This window comes from Cnephaeus nilssonii (assembly GCF_951640355.1).
Source record: "Cnephaeus nilssonii genome assembly, chromosome: 23".
NCBI classification, from domain to species: Eukaryota; Metazoa; Chordata; class Mammalia; order Chiroptera; family Vespertilionidae; genus Cnephaeus; species Cnephaeus nilssonii.
Genome location: NC_137094.1, coordinates 15501383 through 15525283, shown reverse-complemented (window position 1 = coordinate 15525283; position 23901 = coordinate 15501383). Strand labels below are relative to the sequence as shown.

Here is a 23901-nt window from a genome sequence, read left to right as displayed (position 1 = left end):
AATACATTTTTGGGCCCTGGCTGGTTTGGCTCAGTGGATAGAGCGTCGGCCTGTGGACTGAAGGGTCCCGGGTTCGATTCCGGTCAAGGGCATGTACCTTGGTTGCAGGCACATCCCCAGTGGGGAGTGTGCAGGAGGCAGCTGAATCGATGTTTCTAACTCTCTATCCCTCTCCCTTCCTCTCTGTAAAAAAATCAATAAAAAAATATATTTAAAAAATACATTTTTGGTTGACGAGGTAAATACCGAAACATATTTGAGAACAGCAGTGCGTACGTGTTGGAGGCATTAGACATCGCCAAGCACATCGACTTCCCGTGCGGACGCAGGGACGCCCTTGACATCGCTCGGGGGACCCTGGCTTCCCCGGCTGAGCATCACCCACTCCGGTCCGTTAGGCACAAGTGGACAGCATCGGACGCCACACACCACCCAAACCAGCCTGGCCATTCCGGAGCGAGGTCCCATTCCCCCTTTGAAAAACGCATCCATCTCTTCTCCTCACTCCTTCTCCAAGCCGAAGCTTTCAAGCTACCGGAGACTCAGTCCCTTCGTGAGGCAGGTGCTGGTGAGGAGCAGCCGCTCAGGGCTGGCACCTCCGGCAAATACCAGTGCCCAGTGGCAGCCCCACCGCGTGCAACACCAAATCACAGAGGCAGGCCACACGGAGAGACCCCGCCTTCCCCGGATCGCCCAGGGGTAACCCGGGGTGACTCACCTCCAGGCAGCCCGCCGTCCTTGCCCGGCTCGGCAGGGCCACGCCTCCGGCCGGGCGCCCCCACCTTGGCGGTGCTGATGGATTCCAACAGGGAGACAAACTCCAGGAAGTTGGACTCGTTGGGAGTCTGCCCTTCCTTCGCCTCCAGGTCGGACTTGGACGTGGGCATCGCCCTCTCCTTCTCGTGACCGACGTCCGCGGGGCCCCTGCTCAGGAGGACCTCGGTGCCGCTGTCCACGCTCAGCACCCGGGCGTGCCGCTTCTCCTGGCCGCTCTGACACGACGACGGGGCGAGGCTGGCCTGGCCGGCCCTTCCCCGCGCGCCCTCGGGGGCCACGGCGGGTGGGAGCGGGGGCGCCGCGTCCCAGGGGTGTCCCGGAGGAGGACGGCGGGCCTCCGTGGCGTTTCCCTGGTCCCCAGACTCACGGCCAGGGCGCTGGGCAGCGGGGGCCTCCACCACCCACCCCTCGGGCGCCCTCTGGTCCCCGCCTTCGGGACACACGACGGCTCCTCCCCCGTCCTCGGGCAGCTCGAGGGTGATGACGGGGATTCTCTGCTCCAGGTTTGGGGGGCTGGCCCGCCCTGGGGTGGCGGGCTGGGCTCCGGACGGCAGGCCGGTCCCCTCGGGGCCGACCACCTGCAGGTGGAGCGGGCTCTCCAGGTCCGTCGCGGAGCCCCGGGCGCTGCTCATGGTGATGACGATCTTAATGGGCTCGTGCAGACTCAGCGGGTCTCCGGGCTGAGAGGTGTCCATCAGGGTCACGGCCACCTCGCCCTCGGAGACGTCCCCTCGCAGGTTCAGGGGCGGGGCTGCCTGGCGGGAGGGGTCCTCCGGCGGCTGCCCGGGGTGGGGGACGCCCGTGTGACACTGCGGCCAGCTGCGGCTCAGGCTCTCCTGGGGTGACCGGCTCGGCAGCCGCTCCCCGGCGGAGCCCGGGGCATCACTCCCGGGCTCGGGGGTCCGGACGGAATCCTCGGTCCCCCACGGCTGGAAAGAGACGCCCGTTCCCAGCAGGTCCGAGTGGGAGGCGGACAGGTGCGGCCGCTTCCTCGGGGGGCCCTTCTCCTCCAGGCCGCCCTCCGACCGGTGGCGGAGAGGGGGCTGCCGCCTGCCCCCTCCGCCCCTCCCTCTGTCGTCCTTTCCTGCCACGCCGGGCTTCGCCGGGCCGGCCGGCAGGGTCCCGGCTCCCGGCACGGAGGCTCTAGAAGGAGGGGAGCTGTCCGTTTGGATGACGGGTGGGGCGGGTGCCGCCGGTGCCACAGGTTGGTCTTCTGCCAGAATGACACCTGCCATCAACAACAACAGCAGCAACTTTATTAGCACTGGAAACGCATGGAGCATGGCCCAGGCCAAGACCTCATAATAACAAAGCTGAAAACAGCACCAGCGCCAAAGCGAATGGATGCTTATTTGAAAAATGTCACCTTCGTGCCCTGACCGGTTTGGCTCCGTGGATAGAGCATCGGCCTGCGGACTGGAGGGTCCCAGGTTCGATTCCGGTCAAGGGCATGTACCTTGGTTGCGGGCACATCCCCAGTAGGAGGTGTGCAGGAGGCAGCTGATCGATGTTTCTCTCTCATCGATGTTTCTAACTCTCTATCCCTCTCCCTTCCTCTCTGTAAGAAATCAATAAAATATGCTTTTTTTTTTTAAATGAAGAGTAAAAGAAATAAAACTATAACTATGCAGTCTTAGGCAGAGCTCGCATTGTCAACGACTTCACTGGGATTCTCTTTCACGGATTATTTTTCCCTTCGCGGAGGGTCATGCGGTGAGGAAACATTAAATGGTGACCACAGACACTCTACCTTTGAGGTCTTCCGCTGTTTCCCGTGCAGGCAGCTCCTAAATAAACGAGAGAAGGAAAACCCATACATGACTCAGCTCTCCGCCCACTTCCCGGCAGTCCGCGGCCGCTGCCCTGCTCAGTGACGTGCGGGGAAGAGACGATCCCGTCGCCATGCTGCTCACGCTTCCAATAAGATGGGCAGCAGAAAAAAAATGCAAAATCATCGGCATGGAGACATCCGCCCAAGACCGCTGCCATCTACGATAAAGGGGAGTTCTCCTAGGAACGGCCCTTCCGTCATCCCGGGACTGTAAACCAGCAGGGAGGAGGTGCGTGCAGGAATGCAGCATAGGCCCTGGCCGGTGTGGCTCAGTGGATAGAGCGTCTGCCTGCGGACTGAAGGGTCCCTGGTTCGATTCCCAGTCAGGGCACGTGCCCGGGGTTGCGGGCTGGATCCCCAGTGTGGGGCGTGCAGGAGGCAGCCGGTCATGATTCTCTCTCGTCGTTGATGTTTCTATCTCTCACTCCCTCTCCCTACCTCTCTGAAATCAATAAAAATAAAAAAATAATTTTAAAAAATTCGAGTTTTCTCTTAAAGAAATAAAGAATGTAGCATACGGAGAAGAAATAATTTCCTACTTTATACTATAGTGACTACAGCCCAATAAAATTAATCTAGAAAAGGGGTGATTTATGCCTGGCTCAGTGGTTGAGCATCGACCTATGAACCAGGAGGTCACGGTTCAATTGCTGGTGGGGACACATGTCCGGGTTGCAGGCTCGATCCCAAGTAAGGGCTGTGCAGGGGGCAGCCAATCAATGATTCTCTCTCATCATTGATGTTTCTCTCTCTCTCTCTGAAATCAATAAAAACATACTTTTTTTAAAAAGGGTGATTTATTGACCTTCTAACAGATAGGGGTGGATTAAGGTGGAGACGCGGAGCCCTAGCTGGTGTGGTTCAGTGGATAGCGTCTGCCTGCGGACTGAAGGGTCCCAGGTTCGATTCCAGTCAAGGGCACAGGCCCGGATTACAGGCTCGATCCCCAGTAGGGGGCGTGCAGGAGGCAGCCAGTCAATGATTCTCTCTCCTCATTGATGTTTCTCTCTCTCTCTCCCTCTCCCTTCCTCCCTGAAATCAGTAAAAATATATTATAAAAAAAGAAAAAAAGGAGGAGAGGCGGAGCGGACTCCAGGAGAAGGCAGGGAAGGTCTGCCATGGATTCTTTCAGCCAGAGTGGCTGGCCGGGCAGGTGGCTGTTTGCAACACACGACCGGGTGTCTCTCCTATGGTCCAGGCACGGCCCTAGGCCACCTCCTCGCTCCACAAGCACCAGGGCCAGGATGGACAGCGAGGTGCACGCAAGCTCAGTCACAGTGCACACGCCCCGTCCAGCTGGGCTCCGCACCCCGGCACCGGGGAAGGGCCGCGGGACGCCGACACTCACCGGCAGCCCGGAGGAGCGGTGGGAGCTGGAGTCCCGCCCTTGGGAGCCGCGGTGCAGGGGGGGCGTGCAGCCGTTCCGATCGGCCTCTCCCTTCTTGCCATCGCCAGCCAGCTGGTTACTGCTAATCCGACAGGAGAGACACAAGAGCAGGGAAGTTAGCCAGCAGAACCGGGACACGTTCGGGACTGGTCCCCAGACCACTTTTCTCCGAGACCCCATTCCGTCATCATCATTGTATGCAAATTAATGTACGTAAAATAAGACGTGTGCCCGGCTGGTGTGGCTCAGTGGGTGAGCGTCGACCTCTGAACTAGGGGGTCACGGTTCGATTCCTGGTCAGGGCACATGCCCGGGTTGCAGGCTCGATCCCCAGTGTGGGGTGTGCAGGAGGCAGCCGATCCGTGATTCTCTCTCATCACTGATGTTTCTAGCTCTCTCTCCCTCTCCCTTCCTCTCTGAAATCCACAAATATTTTAATCCAAATGAAAACATTTAAAGGATGAGCCGACGCATGAGTCAGCCGTGCTACCTCGGGGCTTTGTGGCTCGGTGTGTGTTCGCTGCTGGACTCTGTGTGTTTGCTGGGCCTCTCTTTCTTTCTGGAGGGCCTCCGCTGAATGGCTTCTCCTTTATCGAACATGAGGTGAAGGCGATAGCTGACCAGTTTGATTATTGCGAAGAACAGAGTCACTGAACTGCAGTAAAGAAATACAGCGATGGCGTTGGGAGGAAGAGCCTACGGAGAGAAGAAAGGAGAAGGTCACGTGCTTATAGGACCACCTTTCTTTTGAACCTGAAGGCATTTCTGGACTATTTATGGAGCATAAATGGGACAAGATGTCCAATGACCATTCTTATCCCTTTTCCATCTGCAATCCCTGAGGACAAAGAGCTGCTACCCTTTCGTCTTTTTTTTTTTTTAATGTATTTTATTTATTTTTTACAGAGAGGAAGGGAGAGGGAGAGAGAGTTAGAAACACCGATGAAAGAGAAACATCGATCAGCTGCCTCCTGCACACCCCCCACTGCGGATGTGCCAGCAACCAAGGCACATGCCCTTGACCGGAATCGAACCCGGGACCCTTGAGTCCGCAGGCCGACACTCTATCCACTGAGCCAAACCGGTTAGGGCTCGTCTTTTTTTTTTTTTTTTTTTTTTTTTTAATATATTTTATTGATTTCAGAGAGGAAGGGAGAGGGAGAGGGAGAGGGAGAGGGAGATAGAAACATCAATGATGAGAGAGAACCATTGATTGGCTGCCTCAGCCCCCTACTAGGGATCAAGCCCGCAACCTGGGCATGTGCCCTTGACCAGAATCGAACCTGGGACCCTTCAGTCCACAGGCCGACGCTCTATCCAATAAGCCAAACCGGCCAGGGCCCCCCGCCTTTTTGTCTTTTTAAAAAGTCTTTCTTGTTCCTCAGGTTCTGACACAGTCCATGCTGCATTGAAATCAATAAAAATATGTTTAATATATATATAAAAAAAGACTGAACAATATTGCACTGTGCGTATGTCCGCATTTTGCTTATCCATTCATCGGTCAATAGACATTTGGGTTGATTCCACAAGACTCTGCTTTCAACTTTTTAAAAATATATAATCTGATGTAAAACTGCTGAGTCCTATGGTAATTCTGTTTAATTTTTTAAAAATTTATTTTTATTGATTTCAGAGAAGAAGGGAGAGGGAGAGAGAGAAAGAAACATCCATGATGAGAGAGAATCACGGATCGGCTGCCTCCTGCACGCCCCACACCGGGGATGGAGCCCGAAACCCGGGCCTGTGCCCGGACCGGGAATCGAACCCTGACCTCCTGGTTCCTAGGTCAACGCTCAACCACTGAGCCACGCCGGCCGGGCTTGTTTAATTTTTTGAGGACCCGCCATACTGTTTTCCACGTGACTGCACGCCTTTACACCACTTCAGGCTTATTAATAACTGATGGTATGCCTCTCCATCTCCTGAGCAGCCTGGAGCGATCAGCACTGGCTCCCCGAGGACTGGCTATAAATAGCACGGTGCCCCAGTGAGAAGAAACCGCTTCCGCGGGGGACCAGAGAGGAGTATCCTACTTCAAACTGACAAATAAAAGGGCTGTGGGCGGCCCGGGTCTGCAGGGCCAGGGGAGGCGGGGCAGGGAGCAGCCTGCAGCCTCTTCCCGCAAACCCCACTGTTTCAGGCGGGGCAGGGCGGGAGGCAGGAAGTTCAGACAGCCAAGTGAATGACTGAGAAACTGCAAAGGACGCTGCATCTCAAGGTGAGAATAAAGGTGGCCCCCAGAGGCGGGAGGAGCAGAACGCGAGTTCGGGGAAGGAGAGTACAGACCACATCCTTGGATGGCAGAAAAGGCCCCCCTCTCTCTCTCTCTCTCTTTTATTTAATCTTTTGCACTCGGATGTCGAGTGTGACTCGACACGGTTAGCATCGGCAGCAGCTCGTAGGTCGAATTGTATTGAATGTATCAATCATTTGAAATACAAAAAAATCCAAATAAATAAGTTTGTATGAAAAGAAACTCCAGTTTTTTATTCTACTGCTGCGCTTTGTAAAATCTGGGGTATTTAAAAAATTAAATCCCGGGTAGAATAAAGGAATCGAGAAAAAAGCAAGCGAGTGCAAAGGGTTAAATATATAAATTTATTTTTTTTAAATCGATGTCAGAGAGGAAGGGAGAGGGGGAGAGAGAGAGATAGGAACATCCGCGATGAGAGGGAATCATGGACCGGCTGCCCCCTGCACGCCCCACACTGGGGATCGAGCCCGCAACCCGGGCATGTGCCCTTGACTGGGAATCGAACCTGGGACCCTTCAGTCCGCAGGCTGTCGCTCTACCCATTGAGCCACACCGGCGAGGGCGCCAAGGCCTTTCTTAGGAAGAAGATGAGTACCAACGTGAGGTGCCCTTTGAGGATCAGCAGCATGCCCAGCAGGAAGCAAAGGAACCACACTCCTGGGGGCCAGGCCAGCTGCCCCCCCTCAGAGGCCCCCAGGGGATGGGGTTAAGTGGGGGCTGACGTCCAGTCCCCAAGTCCGAGCCAGGAAGAGTGCCTTTGGGGGAAGGCCACCTGCCCATCACTCACCATACTTCACGCAAAGGCACCTTGCTTGTTGGAAGTGGGAGCGGAAGGAGGGGTGGCCAGAATATACAAAACCCGGCCTGACCAGCGTGGCTCAGCGGCTGAGCATCTACTTATGAACCAGGTGATGGTTCGATTCCCGGTCAGGGCACATGCCTGGGTTTCGGACTCGATCCTCAGGTTGGGGTCGTGCAAGAGGCAGCCAATCAGTGATTCTCTCTCATCATTGAAGGTTCTATCTCTCCCTCCCTCTCCCTTCCTCTCTGACATCAATACAAATATTTAAGAAGGAAGGAAGGAAGGAAGGAAGGGAGGGAGGGAGGGAGGGAGGGAGGGAGGGAGGGAGGGAGGGAGGGAGGAAGGAAGGAAGGAAGGAAGGAAGGAAGGAAGGAAGGAAGGAAGGAAGGAAGGAAGGCAGGCCTAGCCCATTTGGCTCAGTGGATAAAGGGTCGGCCTGCGGACTGAAGGGTCCCAGGTTCGATTACAGTCAAGGGCACATGCCCAGGCTGTGGGCTCGATCCCCAGTAGGGGGCGTGCAAGAGGCAGCCGATCAATGATTCTCATCATTGATGTCTCTCTCTCTCCCCCTTCCTCTCTGAAGTCAATAAAAAAAAAAAAAAAAATATATATATATATATATAATATATATATATATAAAGAAATACAAAATCTAAGAAAAACTAGTTATGGACCCAAATGGGGAGTGGCTAGACCAGAGGTCGGCAAACTCATCAGTCCACGGAGCCAAACATCAACAGTACGACGATTGACATTTCTTTGGAGAGCCACATTTTTTAAACTTAAACTTCTCCTAACGCCGCTTCTTCAACACAGACTCGCCCAGGCCGTGGTATTTTGTGGAAGAGCCACACTCAAGGGGCCAAAGAGCCGAATGTGGCTCGCGAGCCGCGGTTTGCCGACCAGGGCCGCTGCTATGGCTGGTGCGACGCGCCAGCAGTGACAGGTTCTCCCACTTCCTTATAATTAGAAACGAAGTGGCTGCTGACAAAGCGAGTCTCTAAGGGAAGTGCAAACAGCGCAAGTCTGGCGGAAAGGAAAGGAAAGGTAGCTACAGCCGCCCCCCCCCCCAACTCCCCCCCCCGCCCCAAAGGACAGGCTTTCGGTGTGAAAATCACACAGGATGTGCCCTGCATGGGGGCTTGGAGCATGGGAAGGTTCCACCACGTTTTTTCCACGGCCCAGCTTTTCCTCCGACCAAGCTGCCACGGGGAGAACCAGGTTCCCCTCGGTGTGCCTCCCCTGTTTTGGGGGTTCACGTGCTCTCGTGTGGACCAGCTCAGGCTGCACCAGTCGGTGGGGAAGCCGGAGACCTGGACACACTGGAAACCCCAGGAACCTCGGCGAACATTCTCAGTTTTCCCATCATTCTCTAGACGGCCGTGGTCAAGAACTCTCCCTGGGCCGCAGCTGCTAAACCTATTAAGTGAAACCCATTCTCCCCATTTCGGAGGTGATAAAACTGAAGAAGTGCCCGGCCGGCGTGGCTCAGTGGTTGATCGTCCACCTAGGAACCAGGAGTCCAAGGTTCGATTCCCGGTCAGGGCACATGCCCCGGTTGTGGGCTCGATCCCCAGTAGGGGGCGTGCAAGAGGCGGCTGATCCATGATTCTCTCTCATCGTGGATGTTTTTCTCTCTCTCTCCCTCCTCTCCCTTCCTCTCTGAAATCAATGAAAATATGTATTTTTAAACAAAACTGAAGAAGTGAAGTGACTCACACAAGGTCACACAATGTGTAAGCACTAGCCCGGCGACGTCTGAACTCACTCGGGGTCAGAGCCACGGCCAGGTGTTCCTGCCTTAAACCTCCACGGGGACCTTAGTTATCTCACACGGGCTAAGTGCAGAACGCACACGTGTAATAAATCAAAGCTGAACGGTCTCTGATGACAAATGCATCGTTCAGTCTGTGCAAAGAAACACGAGGCTGATAATAAAATCAAAGGATCCAAATTGGCTTACTGTTTGGGGGGGGGGTGTATTTTTGCTGTTGTTTGTTTTTTAAAAAAATATATTTTATTGATTTTTTACAGAGAGGAAGGGAGAGAGACAGAGGGTTAGAAACATCGATGAGAGAGAAACATCGATCAGCTGCCTCCTGCACACCCCCCACTGGGGATGTGCCCCCAACCAAGGCACGTGCCCTTGACCGGAATCGAACCTGGGACCCTACAGTCCGAAGGCTGATGCTCTATCCACTGAGCCAAACCGGTTTCGGCTGTTTTGTTTTTTTTTTAAATATGGAACGCTTCACGAATTTGCCTGTCATCCTTGCCCAGGGGCCATGCTAATCTTCTCTGTATCGTCCCAATTTTAGTGTATGTGCTGCCGAAGCGAGCTGGGGTGTGTGTTTTTGAGCATTTCTCATACATATAGAGTTTACGCACACGAATAAATAACTTTCCACAGTATCAACCAAAGCTAAGTCAACTCCAGGGCGTAGAGCTAAGTACTAATATGATTTTAGTGTACATATTCCAAGTCCCCATTACAGTAAAGAGTGAATTCTCCCTACAGTAGACTGCCTGGAGCAAGCACATTCAAGCTAACATTGTGCAAATCCCAGGAAGGTTCCAGGCCCCTGAAATCACAGAACTCTGGGTAAGCCCCCGCTGTCAGCAAGCAGCAGGTATATTTTTTTGGCCCATGTTCCTGTAAATTGAACAAACCGAAAAAGATGTTAACAGCCCTCGCCGGTTTGGCTCAGTGGATAGAGCAGATGGACCAGCGTTTGATTCCGGTCAAGGGCACATACCTCGCTTGCAGGCTCCTCCCCGGCCCGGGCCCTGGTCAGGGCACGTGCAGGAGGCAACCCATCGACGTGTGTCTCTCACATCGATGTTTCCCGCTGTCTTTCCCTCTCTCTTCCTCCACTCTCTCTAAAAATCAATGGAAAAATATCCTCAGGCGAGGATAACAACAACAACAACAACAGAAGAGTGAGACCCTAGATAGGCCAATTATCAGGTCAAACAGCTCATGAGTCGCAAAACAGAAATTCAAACCAGGTCTGCGTGCAATTCCGGGTCAAGCCAGACAGATAGATATGGCTTTGCGAGTGGTATCTCATTTAAGCCCCCCAAATAACACTGAACATCCGGTAGTATTCTCTTTCTCGTTTTACAGATCAGAAACTGAAAAAAAACCAGACAGGGTCAGTAACCCCCAAGGTCACAGGACTCGTGGGAGGTGGACCCACAATTTAACCTAGCAGCTGGACTTCCGAGCCAGAATGCCGACCCTGTGGATACACCGCTGTCAACAGAGGAAGCAAGAGCCCCATCAGTGGGAACCGCGCACGGACGCCCAACTGGGAATCCCTCAGCCATGCAGACTCATCGACGATTTTTTTTTCTCTTTTTTCCTGTGGAGATCACGGCCAAATTATGTTTTTGGAATAAAACCTTTCAAGAGACACGTCAGAACTAGATTCCGGGCACGTAAAGGTTAATAAGACGTGGGGTGCCGAAACCGGTTTGGCTCAGTGGATGGAGCGTAGGCCTGCGGACTCAAGGGTCCCGGGTTCGATTCCGGTCAAGGGCATGTACCTTGGTTGCGGGCACATCCCCAGTAGGGGGTGTGCAAGAGGCAGCTGATCGATGTTTCTCTCTCATCGATGTTTCTAACTCTCTATCCCTCTCTATTCCTCTGTAAAAAATCAATTAAAAAAAAAAAAAAAAGACGTGGGGCTTTTCAAACGAACCACGGCTTCCAGCAGGTGTGCTCGATTTGCCTCCGAAGGTCATCCAGGTAGTGCCTCAGCAGGCACTCGGGTTGTGGTAGCCCTACTAAACCCCGCAGCCCCACTATGCGCTGGGACACGTTGCTCAGCATCCACAACGTCAGACGTCCCCGTGTTCGCAGATTTCTCACACTCCGTGGTGAGACACGTTGAGCAGCTCAGGAGTGAGCCTGCCTTCTCAGAGCAAAACGGGAAGGGAGGCCCGCGGGAGGAAGCCAATGGCTCAGTGGGTCTGAACATTGCATTCTGCTTCGGGGCTGCCGGGCAGAATATTTACACCCGACACTGCCCCCACGCTAACCGGCCAAGAGCCCAGGACTGTCCACCTAGGACTGCCCACAGGTCCCCCCACACCCCAGCACCAAGCAGCGGCTGACTCATCCTAACAACCAGCATCCATTCTGTCAGGAATGCCGTGCACCCCAAGTCCTTTCCACCTCTTTTTCTGCCAGTGAGTCCCGCCCCCCCCCCCATTTCCCTCCCAAATTCCTGAGGACCTTCCCCATGCCACCTCCTGAGGATGAGGGCCAGCCCTGTCCATCAGGGGGAAGGCCCACCAGCTTGGGTAGCTTTTTCCCTCATCCTGTCTCCCCTCCATCCAGGCTCCCCTCCAACCCTTCTCCCCTCCATCCAGTCTCCCCTCCATCCAGTCTCCCCTCCACCCTGTCCCCCCTCCACCCCGTCCCCCCTCCAGCCTGTCTCCCCGGCCTAGGGCCGCCCCACTCACCAGGTGCAGGGCCAGGGGCAGCAGCAGCAGGAACAGCCACAGGTACAGGTGGCAGCTGTTGGTGAACTTGCTGTGCTCGGGGTCGTGGTACCAGCCCCCCGTGAGCGCGGCCCACACGCCCTGGCGGAGCAGCTGCAGCACCTGGGACCCCATGCCTGCTGCCCGGGGGTGGGGGGGTGCCCCCCGCTGCCTGCGGCTCCCAGGCCCAGGGCGCGCGCTCAGCTCTAACACCGGGGCCGCCGGGCCGCGCCCCCGCCGTCTCTGCAGCCCCCGCCGCCTCCCCGCGCCCCACCACGGAAGCCCGAGCCGCCTTCCCGCCCAGACCCGCGGACGGCGGCGCCTGAGCCCGCGGCTGCCTCCGGGCAGGGGAGCGCCATGGCCGCGGGAGGAAGGATTTTCCCATGATGCTCCGCGCGGCGGCGGGGAGGATGCGCCGGAGGCTCCGCCCAGCGCCCGCCCCATCCGCGCTCAGCCCTTCCCTGGAGTGAGGATGGGTGAGCCCCTCTAGCCTCTCCGGCCTCCCCTGCCCCTTTTTTGCCCCCTCCTCCTATGGGGAGAAAAGGACTTATGTAATACTTTTAGCAAGAAAGATTTTATTATTTTTTTAAAAATATATTTTATTGATTTTTTACAGAGAGGAAGGGAGAGGGAGAGAGAGTTAGAAACATCGATGAGAGAGAAACATCGATCAGCTGCCTCCTGCACACCCCCTACTGGGGATGTGCCCGCAACCAAGGTACATGCCCTTGGCCGGAATCGAACCTGGGACCTTGAGTCCACAGGCCGACGCTCTATCCACTGAGCCACACCGGTTAGGGAAGCAAGAAAGATTTTAAATAAATAAATAGATAGATAAATAGATAAATAAATAGATAAGTAAATAGATAGATAGATAGATAAATAAATAAATAAATAAATAAATAAATAAATCTCTGCCCCAGCCGGTTTGCTCAGTAGATGGAGCGTCAGCCTGCAGACCTAAAGGTCCTGGGTTCGATTCCGGCCAAGGGCACATACCTTGGTCATAGGCTCCTCCCCAGCCTGAACCCTGGCCCGGGTGTGTGCAGGAGGCAACCAGTCCATGTGTTTCCCTCCCATCGATATTTCTCTCTGTCTTTCCCTCTCTCTTCCACTCTATCAAAAAAAAAAAAAATCAATGGAAAAATGTCCTCGGGTGAGGATTTTAAACAATAATAAAGTTTTGTTATTTAAGGGAGAAAAAAGAAGCAAATATGTCCTCGTGCGTGAGACACAAAGGAGGGTGTGCTCTTTGCCTTTTTCTTTTTTGCTGCCGGCACCAACGTTTTTATGTAACGCAGATCCTGTCACAGGTCACTCCGTGTAACTTCCTCCGCTGAGCGCTGTCTTCTGCTCAGCTACGTTCTCCTTAATGTACCACTCACCGGCCGCCCTGCTAGCTAAGCTCTACCTGCGCCTTTGACACTGACCTTTTCTCCTCCTCCTCCTCCTCCTCCCTATTGTCCAACTTGGCAGGTAAAGCAGATAATCACATTCCTGGGATAATTCTGGGGGCCTCAGTTAATCTACTTGTCTTTTAAAATATATATATTTTTATTGATTTCAGAGAGGAAGGGAGAGGGAGAGAGAAACATCAATGATGAGAGAGAACCATGGATCGGTTGCCTCCTGCACACCCTACACTGGGGATCGAACCCACAATCCAAGGCATGTGCCCAGACCGGGAATTGAACAGTGATCACCTGGTTCACAGGTCGATGCTCCACCACGGAGCACACACCGGCCGTGCTCAAGGGCACCGCTTTGAGAGAGCAATGAGTTATTGAGATCATGTGGACGGATACATGACTGAACCCCATGAAGGCCTCTATGGAAACTCTTAAATTTCTAGCGGGTGGGTGCAGAAATCGACTTGTCTTGTGGTGCCCAAGACAAGCCTCATATGGAAGGTCCTTTGCTTATTAATCCTGCCACCTGCCAATCTAGAGCCGACTGCCTCTTTCTCGGGTCCCTCCTGCCCTCTGTGTTTGGGGAGTAGTTTCAAATTTCTCTCTCTCTCTCCTCTCTTTCCTTCTAAAAATCAATAACAACATATCCTTCGGGGAAAAAAATAAGCAAAAGCAGAGTGGTCTTGCCCTAGATGGTTTGGCTCAGTGGGTAGAGCGCCAGGCTGTGGACTGAAGGGTTTGGGGTTCAATTCCGGCCAAGGGCACATACCTGGGTTGCGGGCTCGATCCCCAGGAGGGGACCTGCAGGAGGCAGCCGAACAATGATTCTCTCTCATCATTGGTGTTTCCATCTCTCTCTCCCTCTCCCTTCCTCTCTGAAATCAATTTTTTTAAAAATTATTTTTTAAAATATATTTTATTGATTTTTCTACAGAGAGGAAGGGAGAAGGAGAGAGAGTCGGAAACATCGATGAGAGAGAAACATCGATCAGCCGCCTCCTGCACACCCCCCACTGGGGATGTGCCCGCAACCAAGGTACATGTCCTTGACCGGAATCGAACCTGGGACCCTTGAGTCCGCAGGCCGACGCTCCATCCACTGAGCCAAACCGGCCAGGGCGGGGAAGAAAAAATTAAAAATTAAAAATTAAAGCAGAGTGGTCTTTACTCTGTCGTACCACTGGGTGGCACCAGCACACTGCTCCTAATGCAGTAAAAGGCAGTCCATTGGCTGGTCTTACAAAGCAGGAAAAGGCTTCCCACAAAGGGTGAATTCAGGACTCCAGAAAGCCCGACCCCAAATGACAGCTCCCCTTCTCCCCAACTACATTGCTCATGTCTTGTGAAGGTCAGTGTGTATTGTGTGTGTGTGTTGCCGGCGACTGTTCTTGCTTATTCTTTAAATTACTTTCTCTAAACCTTCCTTACAAATGAGTGTCCCTGGAGAACAGATTAGAAATAATGGAACCCAAGGTAGGTTCTAAATTATAATAAAAGAGCTTTTACCCCATGTCCCCACCCCCGAAATAAGAAACAAAAATTGACCCTCAGGCAATCACATCTGCAGTCACAGAGTGAGGGCCTTGGTAAACTCACTCGCCCACAAAAACAGAAAATACAGGCAAAGCAACCGAAATCAGTCACTTCAGAATCCTGGAAATGAACCACAGCCACGGGCTGAACTACAAATCCTAATTATGGTACAACACACTGTGGGTACAACATAGCTGTGAAAAACAATGAGGCCCGGCCGGCGTGGCTCAGTGGTTGAGCATCGGCCTATAGGCCAGGGAGGGTCACGGTTCGATTCCCGGTCAGGGGTTGTAGGCTCGATCCCCAGTAGGGGGCAAGCAGGAGGCAGCTGATCAATGATTCTCTCTCACCGTGTATTCTCTCTCTCTCTCTCTCCCTCTCCTTTCCTCCCTGAAATCAATAAGAATATATTCTTGCCCTAACCAGTTTGGCTCAGTGGATAGAGCGTTGGCCTGCAGACTGAAAGGTCCCAGGTTCGATTCTGGTCAAGGGCATGTACCTTGGTTGCGGGCACATCCCCAGTGGGGGGTGTGCAGGAGGCAGCTGATGGATGTTTCTCTCTCATCGATGTTTCTGACTCTCTATCCCTCTCCCTTCTTCTCTGTAAAAAAATCAATAAAATATATATTTTTAAAAAGAATATATTCTTAAAATACACACACACACTCACACACACACACACACACACACATAATCACACACACTCTCACATACACACACACAAAACATTGGAAAGTTGAAACAAGACCACAGGTTTACGGGAAAGGTCCGTGGTGTAAGTTCGACTTTCGCCATGTGTCCCAGTCTAGTTTAGGGACGTTACATCCCCCAAATAGAGCTGGCGTGCAGGGAATCCTGGTTTTCATGGGGATTAAACAGCATTACAGAGTACATCTGTTCAGAGAAAAAGTCGACGGGGACCCATGAGTCCAAGAATTGGACATTGTGGTCAGGAACATCCATTTACTGTATGTTTTCTCATGGAACTAGCGAGCTGCTGGCACTGAATGAACAGTAAACATAGCTGGTTTATTCACTATCATCTCAGGAGGGTGACCTACTCTATTGTTTAATCGTTTCTGTCTTTTTAAAAAATATATTTTTATTGATTTCAGAAAGGAAGGGAGAGGGAGACAGAGAGAAACATCAATGATGATAATCATGGATCGGCTGCCTCCTGCACGCCCCCTACTGGGGATTGAGCCTGAAACCAGGGCATGTGCCCTTGACCGGAATCAAACCCTGGACCCTTCAGACCACAGGTCAACGCTCTATCCCCTGAGCCAAACCAGCCAGGGCTAATCATCTCTGTCTTGTGTCCTCTGTTTAAGATGTCTAGCAGGGTCTGAAGAATTAGGCATTGGATTTGAAAAGAGTCCAGCCAATGACAGATAAAACCGAATGGGATTAGGACGAAATGTACCAAAATGGCAACCCAACGTGGAAGAGCAACCTTCCTATCTCGGGTCCAAGGTCGTGGCTCTGCGGCTTTACTTCAGGAGGCCTATCTTCAAGGGTGTAAACAGGACCTTGGCCTTCTTGGAGCGCTCAGATATTTACATTGTTATATTATTCCCTGAAGCAGCTCATTGTCCCTGCGAGCAGCCCTGGCCGTCATCGGTAATGGGAAACGTGGACAGGCAAAAAACTCCAGTCTCGTCCACTGATTAAAGTTACAGAAATCCTGAAACTCACGATTACGCTGTCCAGCGCGGAAAGCCAGCGGGACCTCTGAAGATAAACAGCAACCGGACACACAGACGGAATTCAAAGCTGCCACACGTGCAGTCCGTGCCGCGAAGTGTGAACTTAGTGCTGCTGTGTCGTTAATCGTTGTTATTCTTCACTTCACCCACATCTTTATTTTTTTTTTAATTTTTAAAAAATATATTTTATTGATTTTTTTTTTACAGAGAGGAAGGGAGAGGGATAGAGAGTTAGAAACATCGATGAGAGAGAAACATCTATCAGCTGCATCCTGCACACTCCCCACTGGGGATGTGCCCGCAACCAAGGGACATGCCCTTGACCGGAATCGAACCTGGGACCCTTTAGTCCACAGGCCGACGCTCTATCCACTGAGCCAAACCGGTTAGAGCCACATCTTTATTTTTTAAAATATATTTTTATTGATCTCAGAGAGGGAGGGAGGAGAAAGAGAGAGAGAGAACCATCAATGATGAGAGAGAATCATGGATCGGCTGCCTCCTGCACGCCCCCTATTGGGGATTGAGCCGGCAACCTGGGCATGTGCCCTGACCAAGAATCAAACCTGGGACCCTTCAGTCCACAGACTGATGCTTTATCCACTGAGCCAAACTGGCTAGGGCCATCTCTCTCTCTCTCTCTCTCTCTCTCCCTCTCCCTCTCCCTCTCCCTCTCCCTCTCCCTCTCCCTCTCCCTCTCCCTCTCCCTCTCCCTCTCCCTCTCCCTCTCCCTCTCCCTCTCCCTCTCCCTCTCCCTCTCCCTCTCCTCTTCTCTCTCTCTCTCACTGCTATGCACACTTTTTTTAAAAATGTTTTTATTGATTTTATTACCTGCTAAGCACCTTCCCAAGCCTTGACATGTGTTAATTCAGTTTTCCCTATGTGGTTCACACTATTTATTATTATTCCCACTTTACAGATGAGGAGACTGAGCCACAGAGAAGTAAAGTAACTTGCTCAAGGTCACACAGCTGCTAAATGGTATAACCTAAAAGATCCAAAGAAAATGTAAAGATGATACATTTCCCTCTCTGTGATTCGCCGTTGGCGGTAGTCAAGAACCCACACTTCAGGAGACTCTGGCCTCCTACCCACTCATTTCTCCGGAGTGTTTGTAATGGTCTCTCTTCTACCTTTCCGGCCTCCCCTGCCCCAGGAGCCTCCTGACCCCCAGCAGTTCCCTGGGCACCACTGATGGCATCCCCTGCCTTTGCCCAGGCTGCCTAGAACGCCCCCTTTTCTGGGAGTCCCAGTCACACCCAGCTCCAGTGACGCACGCAGCACCCCCTAGCGACCGGAGGCATAATAAGTGGCTCCTTCGCTTTGAGTCCAGGACACTTGGCTTATTCGTCTGCCCTGGAACTTTATTCTCTCTCTTTTTTTTGTAAAAAATATATATTTTTATTGATGTCAGAGAGGAAGGAAGAGAGAAACATCAACGATGAGAGAGAATCATGGATCACTGCCTCCTGCACGCCCCACATGGGGGATGGAGCCCGCCACCCGGGCATGTGCCCCGCCTAGGAATGGCACCGTGACCTCCTGGTCCATAGGTCGATGCTCAACCCCTGAGCCACACTGGCCGTCCATATACATCAACAGTAAAGACAAACGCGGGGAATATCGACCTCTGATGCGTGAAGCGCGCTGCTCGGTAATCTAGTCGGTCTGGCTACCTGGTGGCTCCAAGGCGCGCGCCCGGGCGCACTGGGCTGGGACCCGCTCCGGTTTGCTCCGCAGCCCGCACCGGGAAGGCAGTGCCACCCACCCTCAAGGGACGCCCTCCCGCCACTGCTTCTTAGGGACCAGTGGGCTCCCGGAGCCCCGCCGTAGGCTTCATTTAAACGTTCCCGCAACATTTCGGTGCCACCGGCTGGCCCCGCCTCCTGGCCACGTGGGCGCGGCGCACCGGAGTCCCGAGCTGGAACTGCACCTCCGGCGGGTGGCTCCGGCGCCCGGAGTGGGCGTGGCGGGCCCGGCGCTGGGGGCGGGCCCCGAGGGGGTGTGACCGGCCCGGTGCTGCGGGCGGGTCCGGCCGGAGAGGGGGCGGGCCCTGAGGGGCGGGCGCAGGCGGCGGCCCGGGCGAGGGGAGCGGCAGGCCCGCCGCAGGCCCAGCGCCACCATGGAGCGACGGCGCCCGCGGGCGCGGGGACCGCTGCGGCAGCAGAGGCGGCCGAGGAGGAGCGGTGGCTGAGGCCGGGATCCCCGCGCGGGCCCGCGATCCCCTGCCGTCCCCGAGTCCCGATCCCTGCTCCCCGTCTTCCCGGGGCGGCGCGGCGGCCACCCCGCCGGACGATGCGCGCCCGCGGCCGCCCCGGAGGCTGAGCCCGCCGCCCGCGCCCTCGCGGCCGCCCCCGATGGCCTTGCCGGGCGCCGAGGGCGTGGCCGACCGGCCGGGATCCCCGGACCGCGGCGCCCCAGCCGGCTCCGCGTCGTCGTCGTCCGCCTCCTCGGGCGGCTCGGCCTCGGCCTCGGCGGGCACGGGGCTGTGGGCCGCGCTGTACGACTACGAGGCGCGCGGCGAGGACGAGCTGAGCCTGCGGCGCGGGCAGCTGGTGGAGGTGCTGTCCCAGGACGCCGCCGTGTCGGGCGACGAGGGCTGGTGGGCCGGCCAGGTGCAGCGGCGCCTGGGCATCTTCCCCGCCAACTACGTGGCGCCGTGCGCCCCGGCCGCGCCGCCCGCGCCCCCGCCCGCCCTCCCGCCGCCGCGGCCCGGCTCGCCCGTGCACGTCGACTTCGAGCGGCTGGAGCTGAAGGAGCTGATCGGCGCGGGCGGCTTCGGGCAGGTGTACCGGGCCACCTGGCAGGGCCAGGAGGTGGCGGTGAAGGCGGCGCGCCGCGACCCCGAGCAGGACGCGGCGGCGGCGGCCGAGAGCGTGCGGCGCGAGGCGCGCCTGTTCGCCAGGCTGCGGCACCCCAACATCATCGAGCTGCGCGGCGTGTGCCTGCGGCAGCCGCACCTCTGCCTGGTGCTCGAGTTCGCCCGCGGCGGGGCGCTCAACCGCGCGCTGGCCGCCGCCAACGCCGCCCCGGAGCCGCGCGCCCCCGGCCCGCGCCGCGCGCGCCGCATCCCCCCGCACGTGCTGGTCAACTGGGCGGTGCAGATCGCGCGCGGGATGCTCTACCTGCACGAGGAGGCCGTGGTGCCCATTCTGCACCGGGACCTCAAGTCCAGCAACAGTGAGTGGGGCGGTTTGGGGGTTGGGGGGAAGGACTGGGTACGAAGCCATGCCCCGCGCGGCCCACCCCAGTGCCCGAGCTGGGCGGGCCTCCCCCCCACACACCCCGGCCCCGTGCCAGGTGGAGGGGGCGGGGGAGGAGCTTGGCGGCCACAGCAGCACCTCCTGGGCAGGGCTTGCAGGGCTCAGAGGTCCAGCTAGACCTTAGGTGACCTGCTTTGGGGCAGGTGACACACTTACCTTGACGTTTGCTTTGGGTGCCTTTTTAAAAAATGCCCATCAGCCCCGGCTGGCATGGCTCAGGGGTTGAGTGTCCACCTAGGAACCAGGAGGTCACAGTTCAATTCCCGGTCAGGGCACAGGCCCCGGGGTTGCAGGCTGGATCCCCAGTGTGGGGCGTGCAGGAGGCAGCTGATCCATGATTCTCTCTCTCTCATCACGGATGTTTCTCTCTCTCCCTCCCTCTCCCTTCCTCTCTGAGATCAATAATATATATGCGGATCAGACTTGCTTGCACACTGATCACGTGTACCATATCTGGATCTTCTGGAAACTTCACGGTGCTGTTTGGCCTTTAGGTACAAGGGTGGGTGCGTTGGTTGGGGCAGAACTTGGCAATCCGAGGCCTTCCTGGGATTATGGGGAACCCTCCGAGCGGCCTTCATGGCACGGCCTCTCCCCTCAGTTTCCCAAGTGGGGATTGAGGTTGCTCTTCTCCCCCTTGAAATGCCTTCTGGCCTCTGAAGTTTCCCAGTTTTCCCTCCGGCGGCTGCCTCTGCCCGTGAAGTGTGGTTTTCTTATTGGTTGGGTCGCTGTGAGCGTCGGGGAATAAACACTAGTTTGCCCCGCGGTGTGCACGTGTGGGTTGGATTGAAGGGCGAGTTCATTGTCCTGGCACGGCAGCTCGAAATGCTGAAGGCCTGGCCTGTGAGTTTTGCTTTCTAAATCCGGGTCCATGTTCCCGGTGTCCGTAGAGAACTGGCAGTTGAACCGAACGCAAATTCGATTCCATTTCGCCGTCTAAAAGGGCTAATAGCCCTAGCCCAGTGGTCGGCACACTGCGGCTCGCGAGCCACATGCGGCTCTTTGGCCCCTGGAGTTTTTAGCCAAGGCCAGCTTAGGAGGACCCTAATTAAGTTAATAACAATGTACCCACCTATATAGTTTAAGTTTAAAAAATTTGGCTCTCCAAAGAAATGTCAATCGTTGTCCTGTTGATATTTGGTTCTGTTGACTAATGAGTTTGCCGACCACTGACCTAACCACGTTTGTCTCCGTGGATAGGCCTGCGGGCTGAAGGGTCCCGGGTTCGATTTTGGTCAAGGGCACGTACCTGGGTTGCAAGCTGGATCCCTGGCCCTGGTCGGGGTGCATGCGGAAGGCAAGCAATCCATGTGTCGATCTCACATCCATGCTTCTCTCTCTGTCTCTACCCCTCCCTTCCACTCTCTCTAAAATTCAATGGAAAAATATCCTCAGGTGAGGATTACCAAAAACAAAAACAAAAAAAGAATAGAGTTGCTGTCTTCAGTCGGTTCTTGGAGATGGGAAATCACTCCGTCTTCTTAGGATGAGATGAAATCTTAAGACAGATTAGAGGACGCAGTCAGAACTGGCATCGGCCGGCCACGGCTGCGTGCGTCCCAACCTTGAAAAACCTGCTGGGACGGGCGCTAACCCAACTGGAAACAGTGTCCTCCTCCAAGTTGCGGGAAGAAGAGTGACAGGGAGAAAGGACACGCGTGTTGTGTGTGTGTGTGTGTGTAGATGTTTTTCCCACTCAGAATCCTTCAGCCCTGACGTTTCCGTGAAAACCACTACGTAGCGTTTTGATGATGGGAGTTACACCTAATTTCAGGGTTGGTGGCTACCTGTAAGCATCGAATAATTTATCTTAGGTTTTATTTTATGACTCCCACTCACCCCCACTCCCCCATCTTATAGTTTATTTTTATTTTTTAAAAATATATTTTATTGAATTTTTACAGAGGGGAAGGGAGAGGGATAGAGAGTTAGAAACATCGATGAGAGAGAAACATCGATCAGCTGCCTCCTGCACACCCCTTACTGGGGATGTGCTCGCAACCAAGGTACATGCCCTTGACCGGAACCGAACCTGGGACCCTTGAGTCCACAGGCCGACGCTCTATCCACTGAGCCAAACCGGTTAGGGCTAAAATATATTTTTTAAAATAAAATAAAATATTTTTTTTTTTATTGATTTCAGAGAGGGAGAGAGAGAAAAACATCAATAATGAGCGAGAATCATGGATCGGCTGCCTCCTGCACGCCCCCACTGGGGATTGAGCCTGCCACCCGGGCCTGTGCCCTGACCTCCTGGATCATAGGCCGGATGCTCAACCACTGAGCCACCCCGGCTGGGGCTAAATGAAAACCTTTTCAAGAACTAACACTATCAAATGGTAAAGAGAAATAGCAGGACCCCATTGGAATAACAGCCGTGGGGAAATGGTTTTTATTCACGCCGGAACAACTCGTACCGGGGAGCCATCTCCTTCGGGGCCCAGGGTCGGTGTGATGTCGTTTGAAGGTGATTATCTGCTGCCACTTGGTCTCTGAAAGACTTTTCCCACCGACAAGGTAAATCGCCAAACTTCCTGGAGCATTTACATTTCTAGAACTGTCCGGCAGGGTTGCCTTTGTGTGGAACGTGTGCACTTTTGAAAAAGACATAAGCGGCTCGGTCACCCGGCTGGCCAGAGGTTGGGTACCGTGTGGCCGTTCTTGCAGGTCTCGAATGACTGTGACCTGACCATTTTGAATGGGGCCTCAGGCGTGTAAGTCACCGTGCCCGGGGCCTTGCTTATCCTCGGGGACACCGGTGTCCCTTGGCCGAGGACAAACACAGATACACGCGCTCCGGTACGTTCTTCTGTGCGGGCGGGCGGGCGGGCCGTCACGTCCTGTCCTATTGCAGAACGTTTTGTGTGACCTCATTGGCTGTTTGCTCATGGTGGGAGGGAGTTCAGGAGAGGGCAAACAAGGCTTGAAAAATCAATATTGAATTTTTTTTCTCGTTCATTCTTGGAGTCCACTCGGGGAGCGAAGGGTCAGTGTGAGACTCCTCGGAACCACGCGCGTGGAAGCTGTTGTTGGAAAACGAATGTTTAGATTTGTCGGCGGAAGGGACGGCTCTGGACAGATGTTCTTTCCTCTTTTCTCCTCGGTCTTTTTCAGTGTTTATGTTGAAATAATAGCTCAGATATTGAGATGGTACAAGCACGGCTGTCCCGTCTCTAACAGAGAGGGAGAGATTGCGCGCTGAGCCAAATCAGCAAGTTTTAAGCATCGTTTATGTTGTTCAAATATGCTAGGCCGTGCCCGGCCGGCGTGGCTCAGTGGTTGAGTGTCGACCTATGAACCTGGAGGTCAGGGTTCAATTCCAGGTTGGGGCACATACCCAGTTGCAGGCTCGATCCCCAGTGTGGGGTGTGCAGGAGGCAGCCGATCAGTGATTCTCTCTCATCATGGATGTTTCTATCTCTCTCTCTCTCCCTTTCTCTTCCTCTCTGAAATCAATAAAAATAAAAATTTTTTGAGGGAAAAAAAAAAGAGAGAGAATAGAGCGTGGTGAGGGGCCGAGTGATGGGTGCAGGATGGAGCTCAAGGGAAACGTGAAGGTGTTGCCCAGACAGAGAGGTGGACCAGGAGGAGGCATGAGTCCAGCCGAGATCCAGGCAGAGGGCGCTGAGCCCGGGAGAAGGTGGCGTCGAGGTGGGAGGGAGTGGAGAGTGCGGGACAAGTCAGCATGGTGGGTGTCCACCCGCAGCACCTGAGGGCCTTCCTGAGCGCTGGTCCAGAGCGGGAGCCTGGTGTACAGAGGAGGAGGGGGAGGGGAGGAGGAGTAGGAGGAGAGGGAGAGAGAGGAGGAGGGGGAGGGGGAGGGGGAGGGCGGGGAAGAGGGGGAGGAGGGAGAGGAGGAGGAGGAAGGGGAGAGAGAGGAGGAGGGAGAGGAGGGGGAGGAGGGTGGGGAAGAGGGGGAGGAGGGGGAGGAGGAGGAGGAGGAGGAGGAGGGAGCGGAGGAGGGGGAGGAGGGAGAGGAGGGCGAGGAGGAGGGGGAGGAGGAGGAGGAGAGAGAGGAGGAGGGGAGGAGGGAGAGGAGGGCGAGGAGGAGGGTGAGGAGGGGGAGGAGGAGGAGGAGAGAGAGGAGGAGGGGGAGGAGGGAGAGGAGGGCGAGGAGGAGGGTGAGGAGGGGGAGGAGGAGGAGGGAGAGGAGGAGGAGGAGGGAGAAGGAGAGGAGGAGGAGGAGGAGGAGGAGGAGGAGGAGGAGGAGGGGAGCAGGAGCGTGGGATCTGATTTCTGTGTTGTCGGGATTGCTCTGAAGGACAGACAGACGGGCAATGGGCCTGAGTGAAGGCCGCCGAGGTCGTCCGGGCCAGAGCAGGCGCTGGCGTGGCCGAGCGAGGCCGCCGTGGTTTCCAGGAAGCTCCCGGGGGAGAAGGGGGGTGAAATCGCACACGATGGCATCCGCTGAGGATGGTCGGAATGGTTAGGACGGCGCCGACGTGCTG

General features: G+C 54.9%; 2 protein-coding genes across 7 annotated transcripts in view; one reads left to right on the top strand and one right to left on the bottom strand.

Moving 5' to 3' along the window:
* PCNX2 (pecanex 2) overlaps window positions 1–11788 on the bottom strand; it is a 62017-nt gene extending 50229 nt beyond the window's left edge. For 4 of the 5 annotated variants that reach the window (XM_079763557.1, XM_079763560.1, XM_079763559.1 and 1 more), the window contains exons 1-5: window positions 11525–11788; window positions 4486–4691; window positions 3957–4077; window positions 2528–2564; window positions 719–2005 (exon numbers count right to left, since the gene is read on the bottom strand). In XM_079763557.1, the coding sequence (XP_079619683.1) occupies window positions 719–2005; window positions 2528–2564; window positions 3957–4077; window positions 4486–4691; window positions 11525–11677 (1804 nt within the window). In that variant the 5' untranslated portion in view covers window positions 11678–11788. The remainder of the gene's footprint in view (window positions 1–718; window positions 2006–2527; window positions 2565–3956; window positions 4078–4485; window positions 4692–11524) is intronic. The other variant, XM_079763558.1, reaches the window with a different exon arrangement.
* A 6455-nt stretch (window positions 11789–18243) lies between these two features.
* The window catches only part of MAP3K21 (mitogen-activated protein kinase kinase kinase 21), a 31211-nt gene continuing 25553 nt past the window's right edge, over window positions 18244–23901 (top strand). For both annotated transcript variants that reach the window (XM_079763794.1, XM_079763793.1), the window contains exon 1: window positions 18244–19370. In XM_079763794.1, coding sequence (XP_079619920.1) covers window positions 18548–19370 — 823 coding nt within the window. In that variant the 5' untranslated portion in view covers window positions 18244–18547. The remainder of the gene's footprint in view (window positions 19371–23901) is intronic.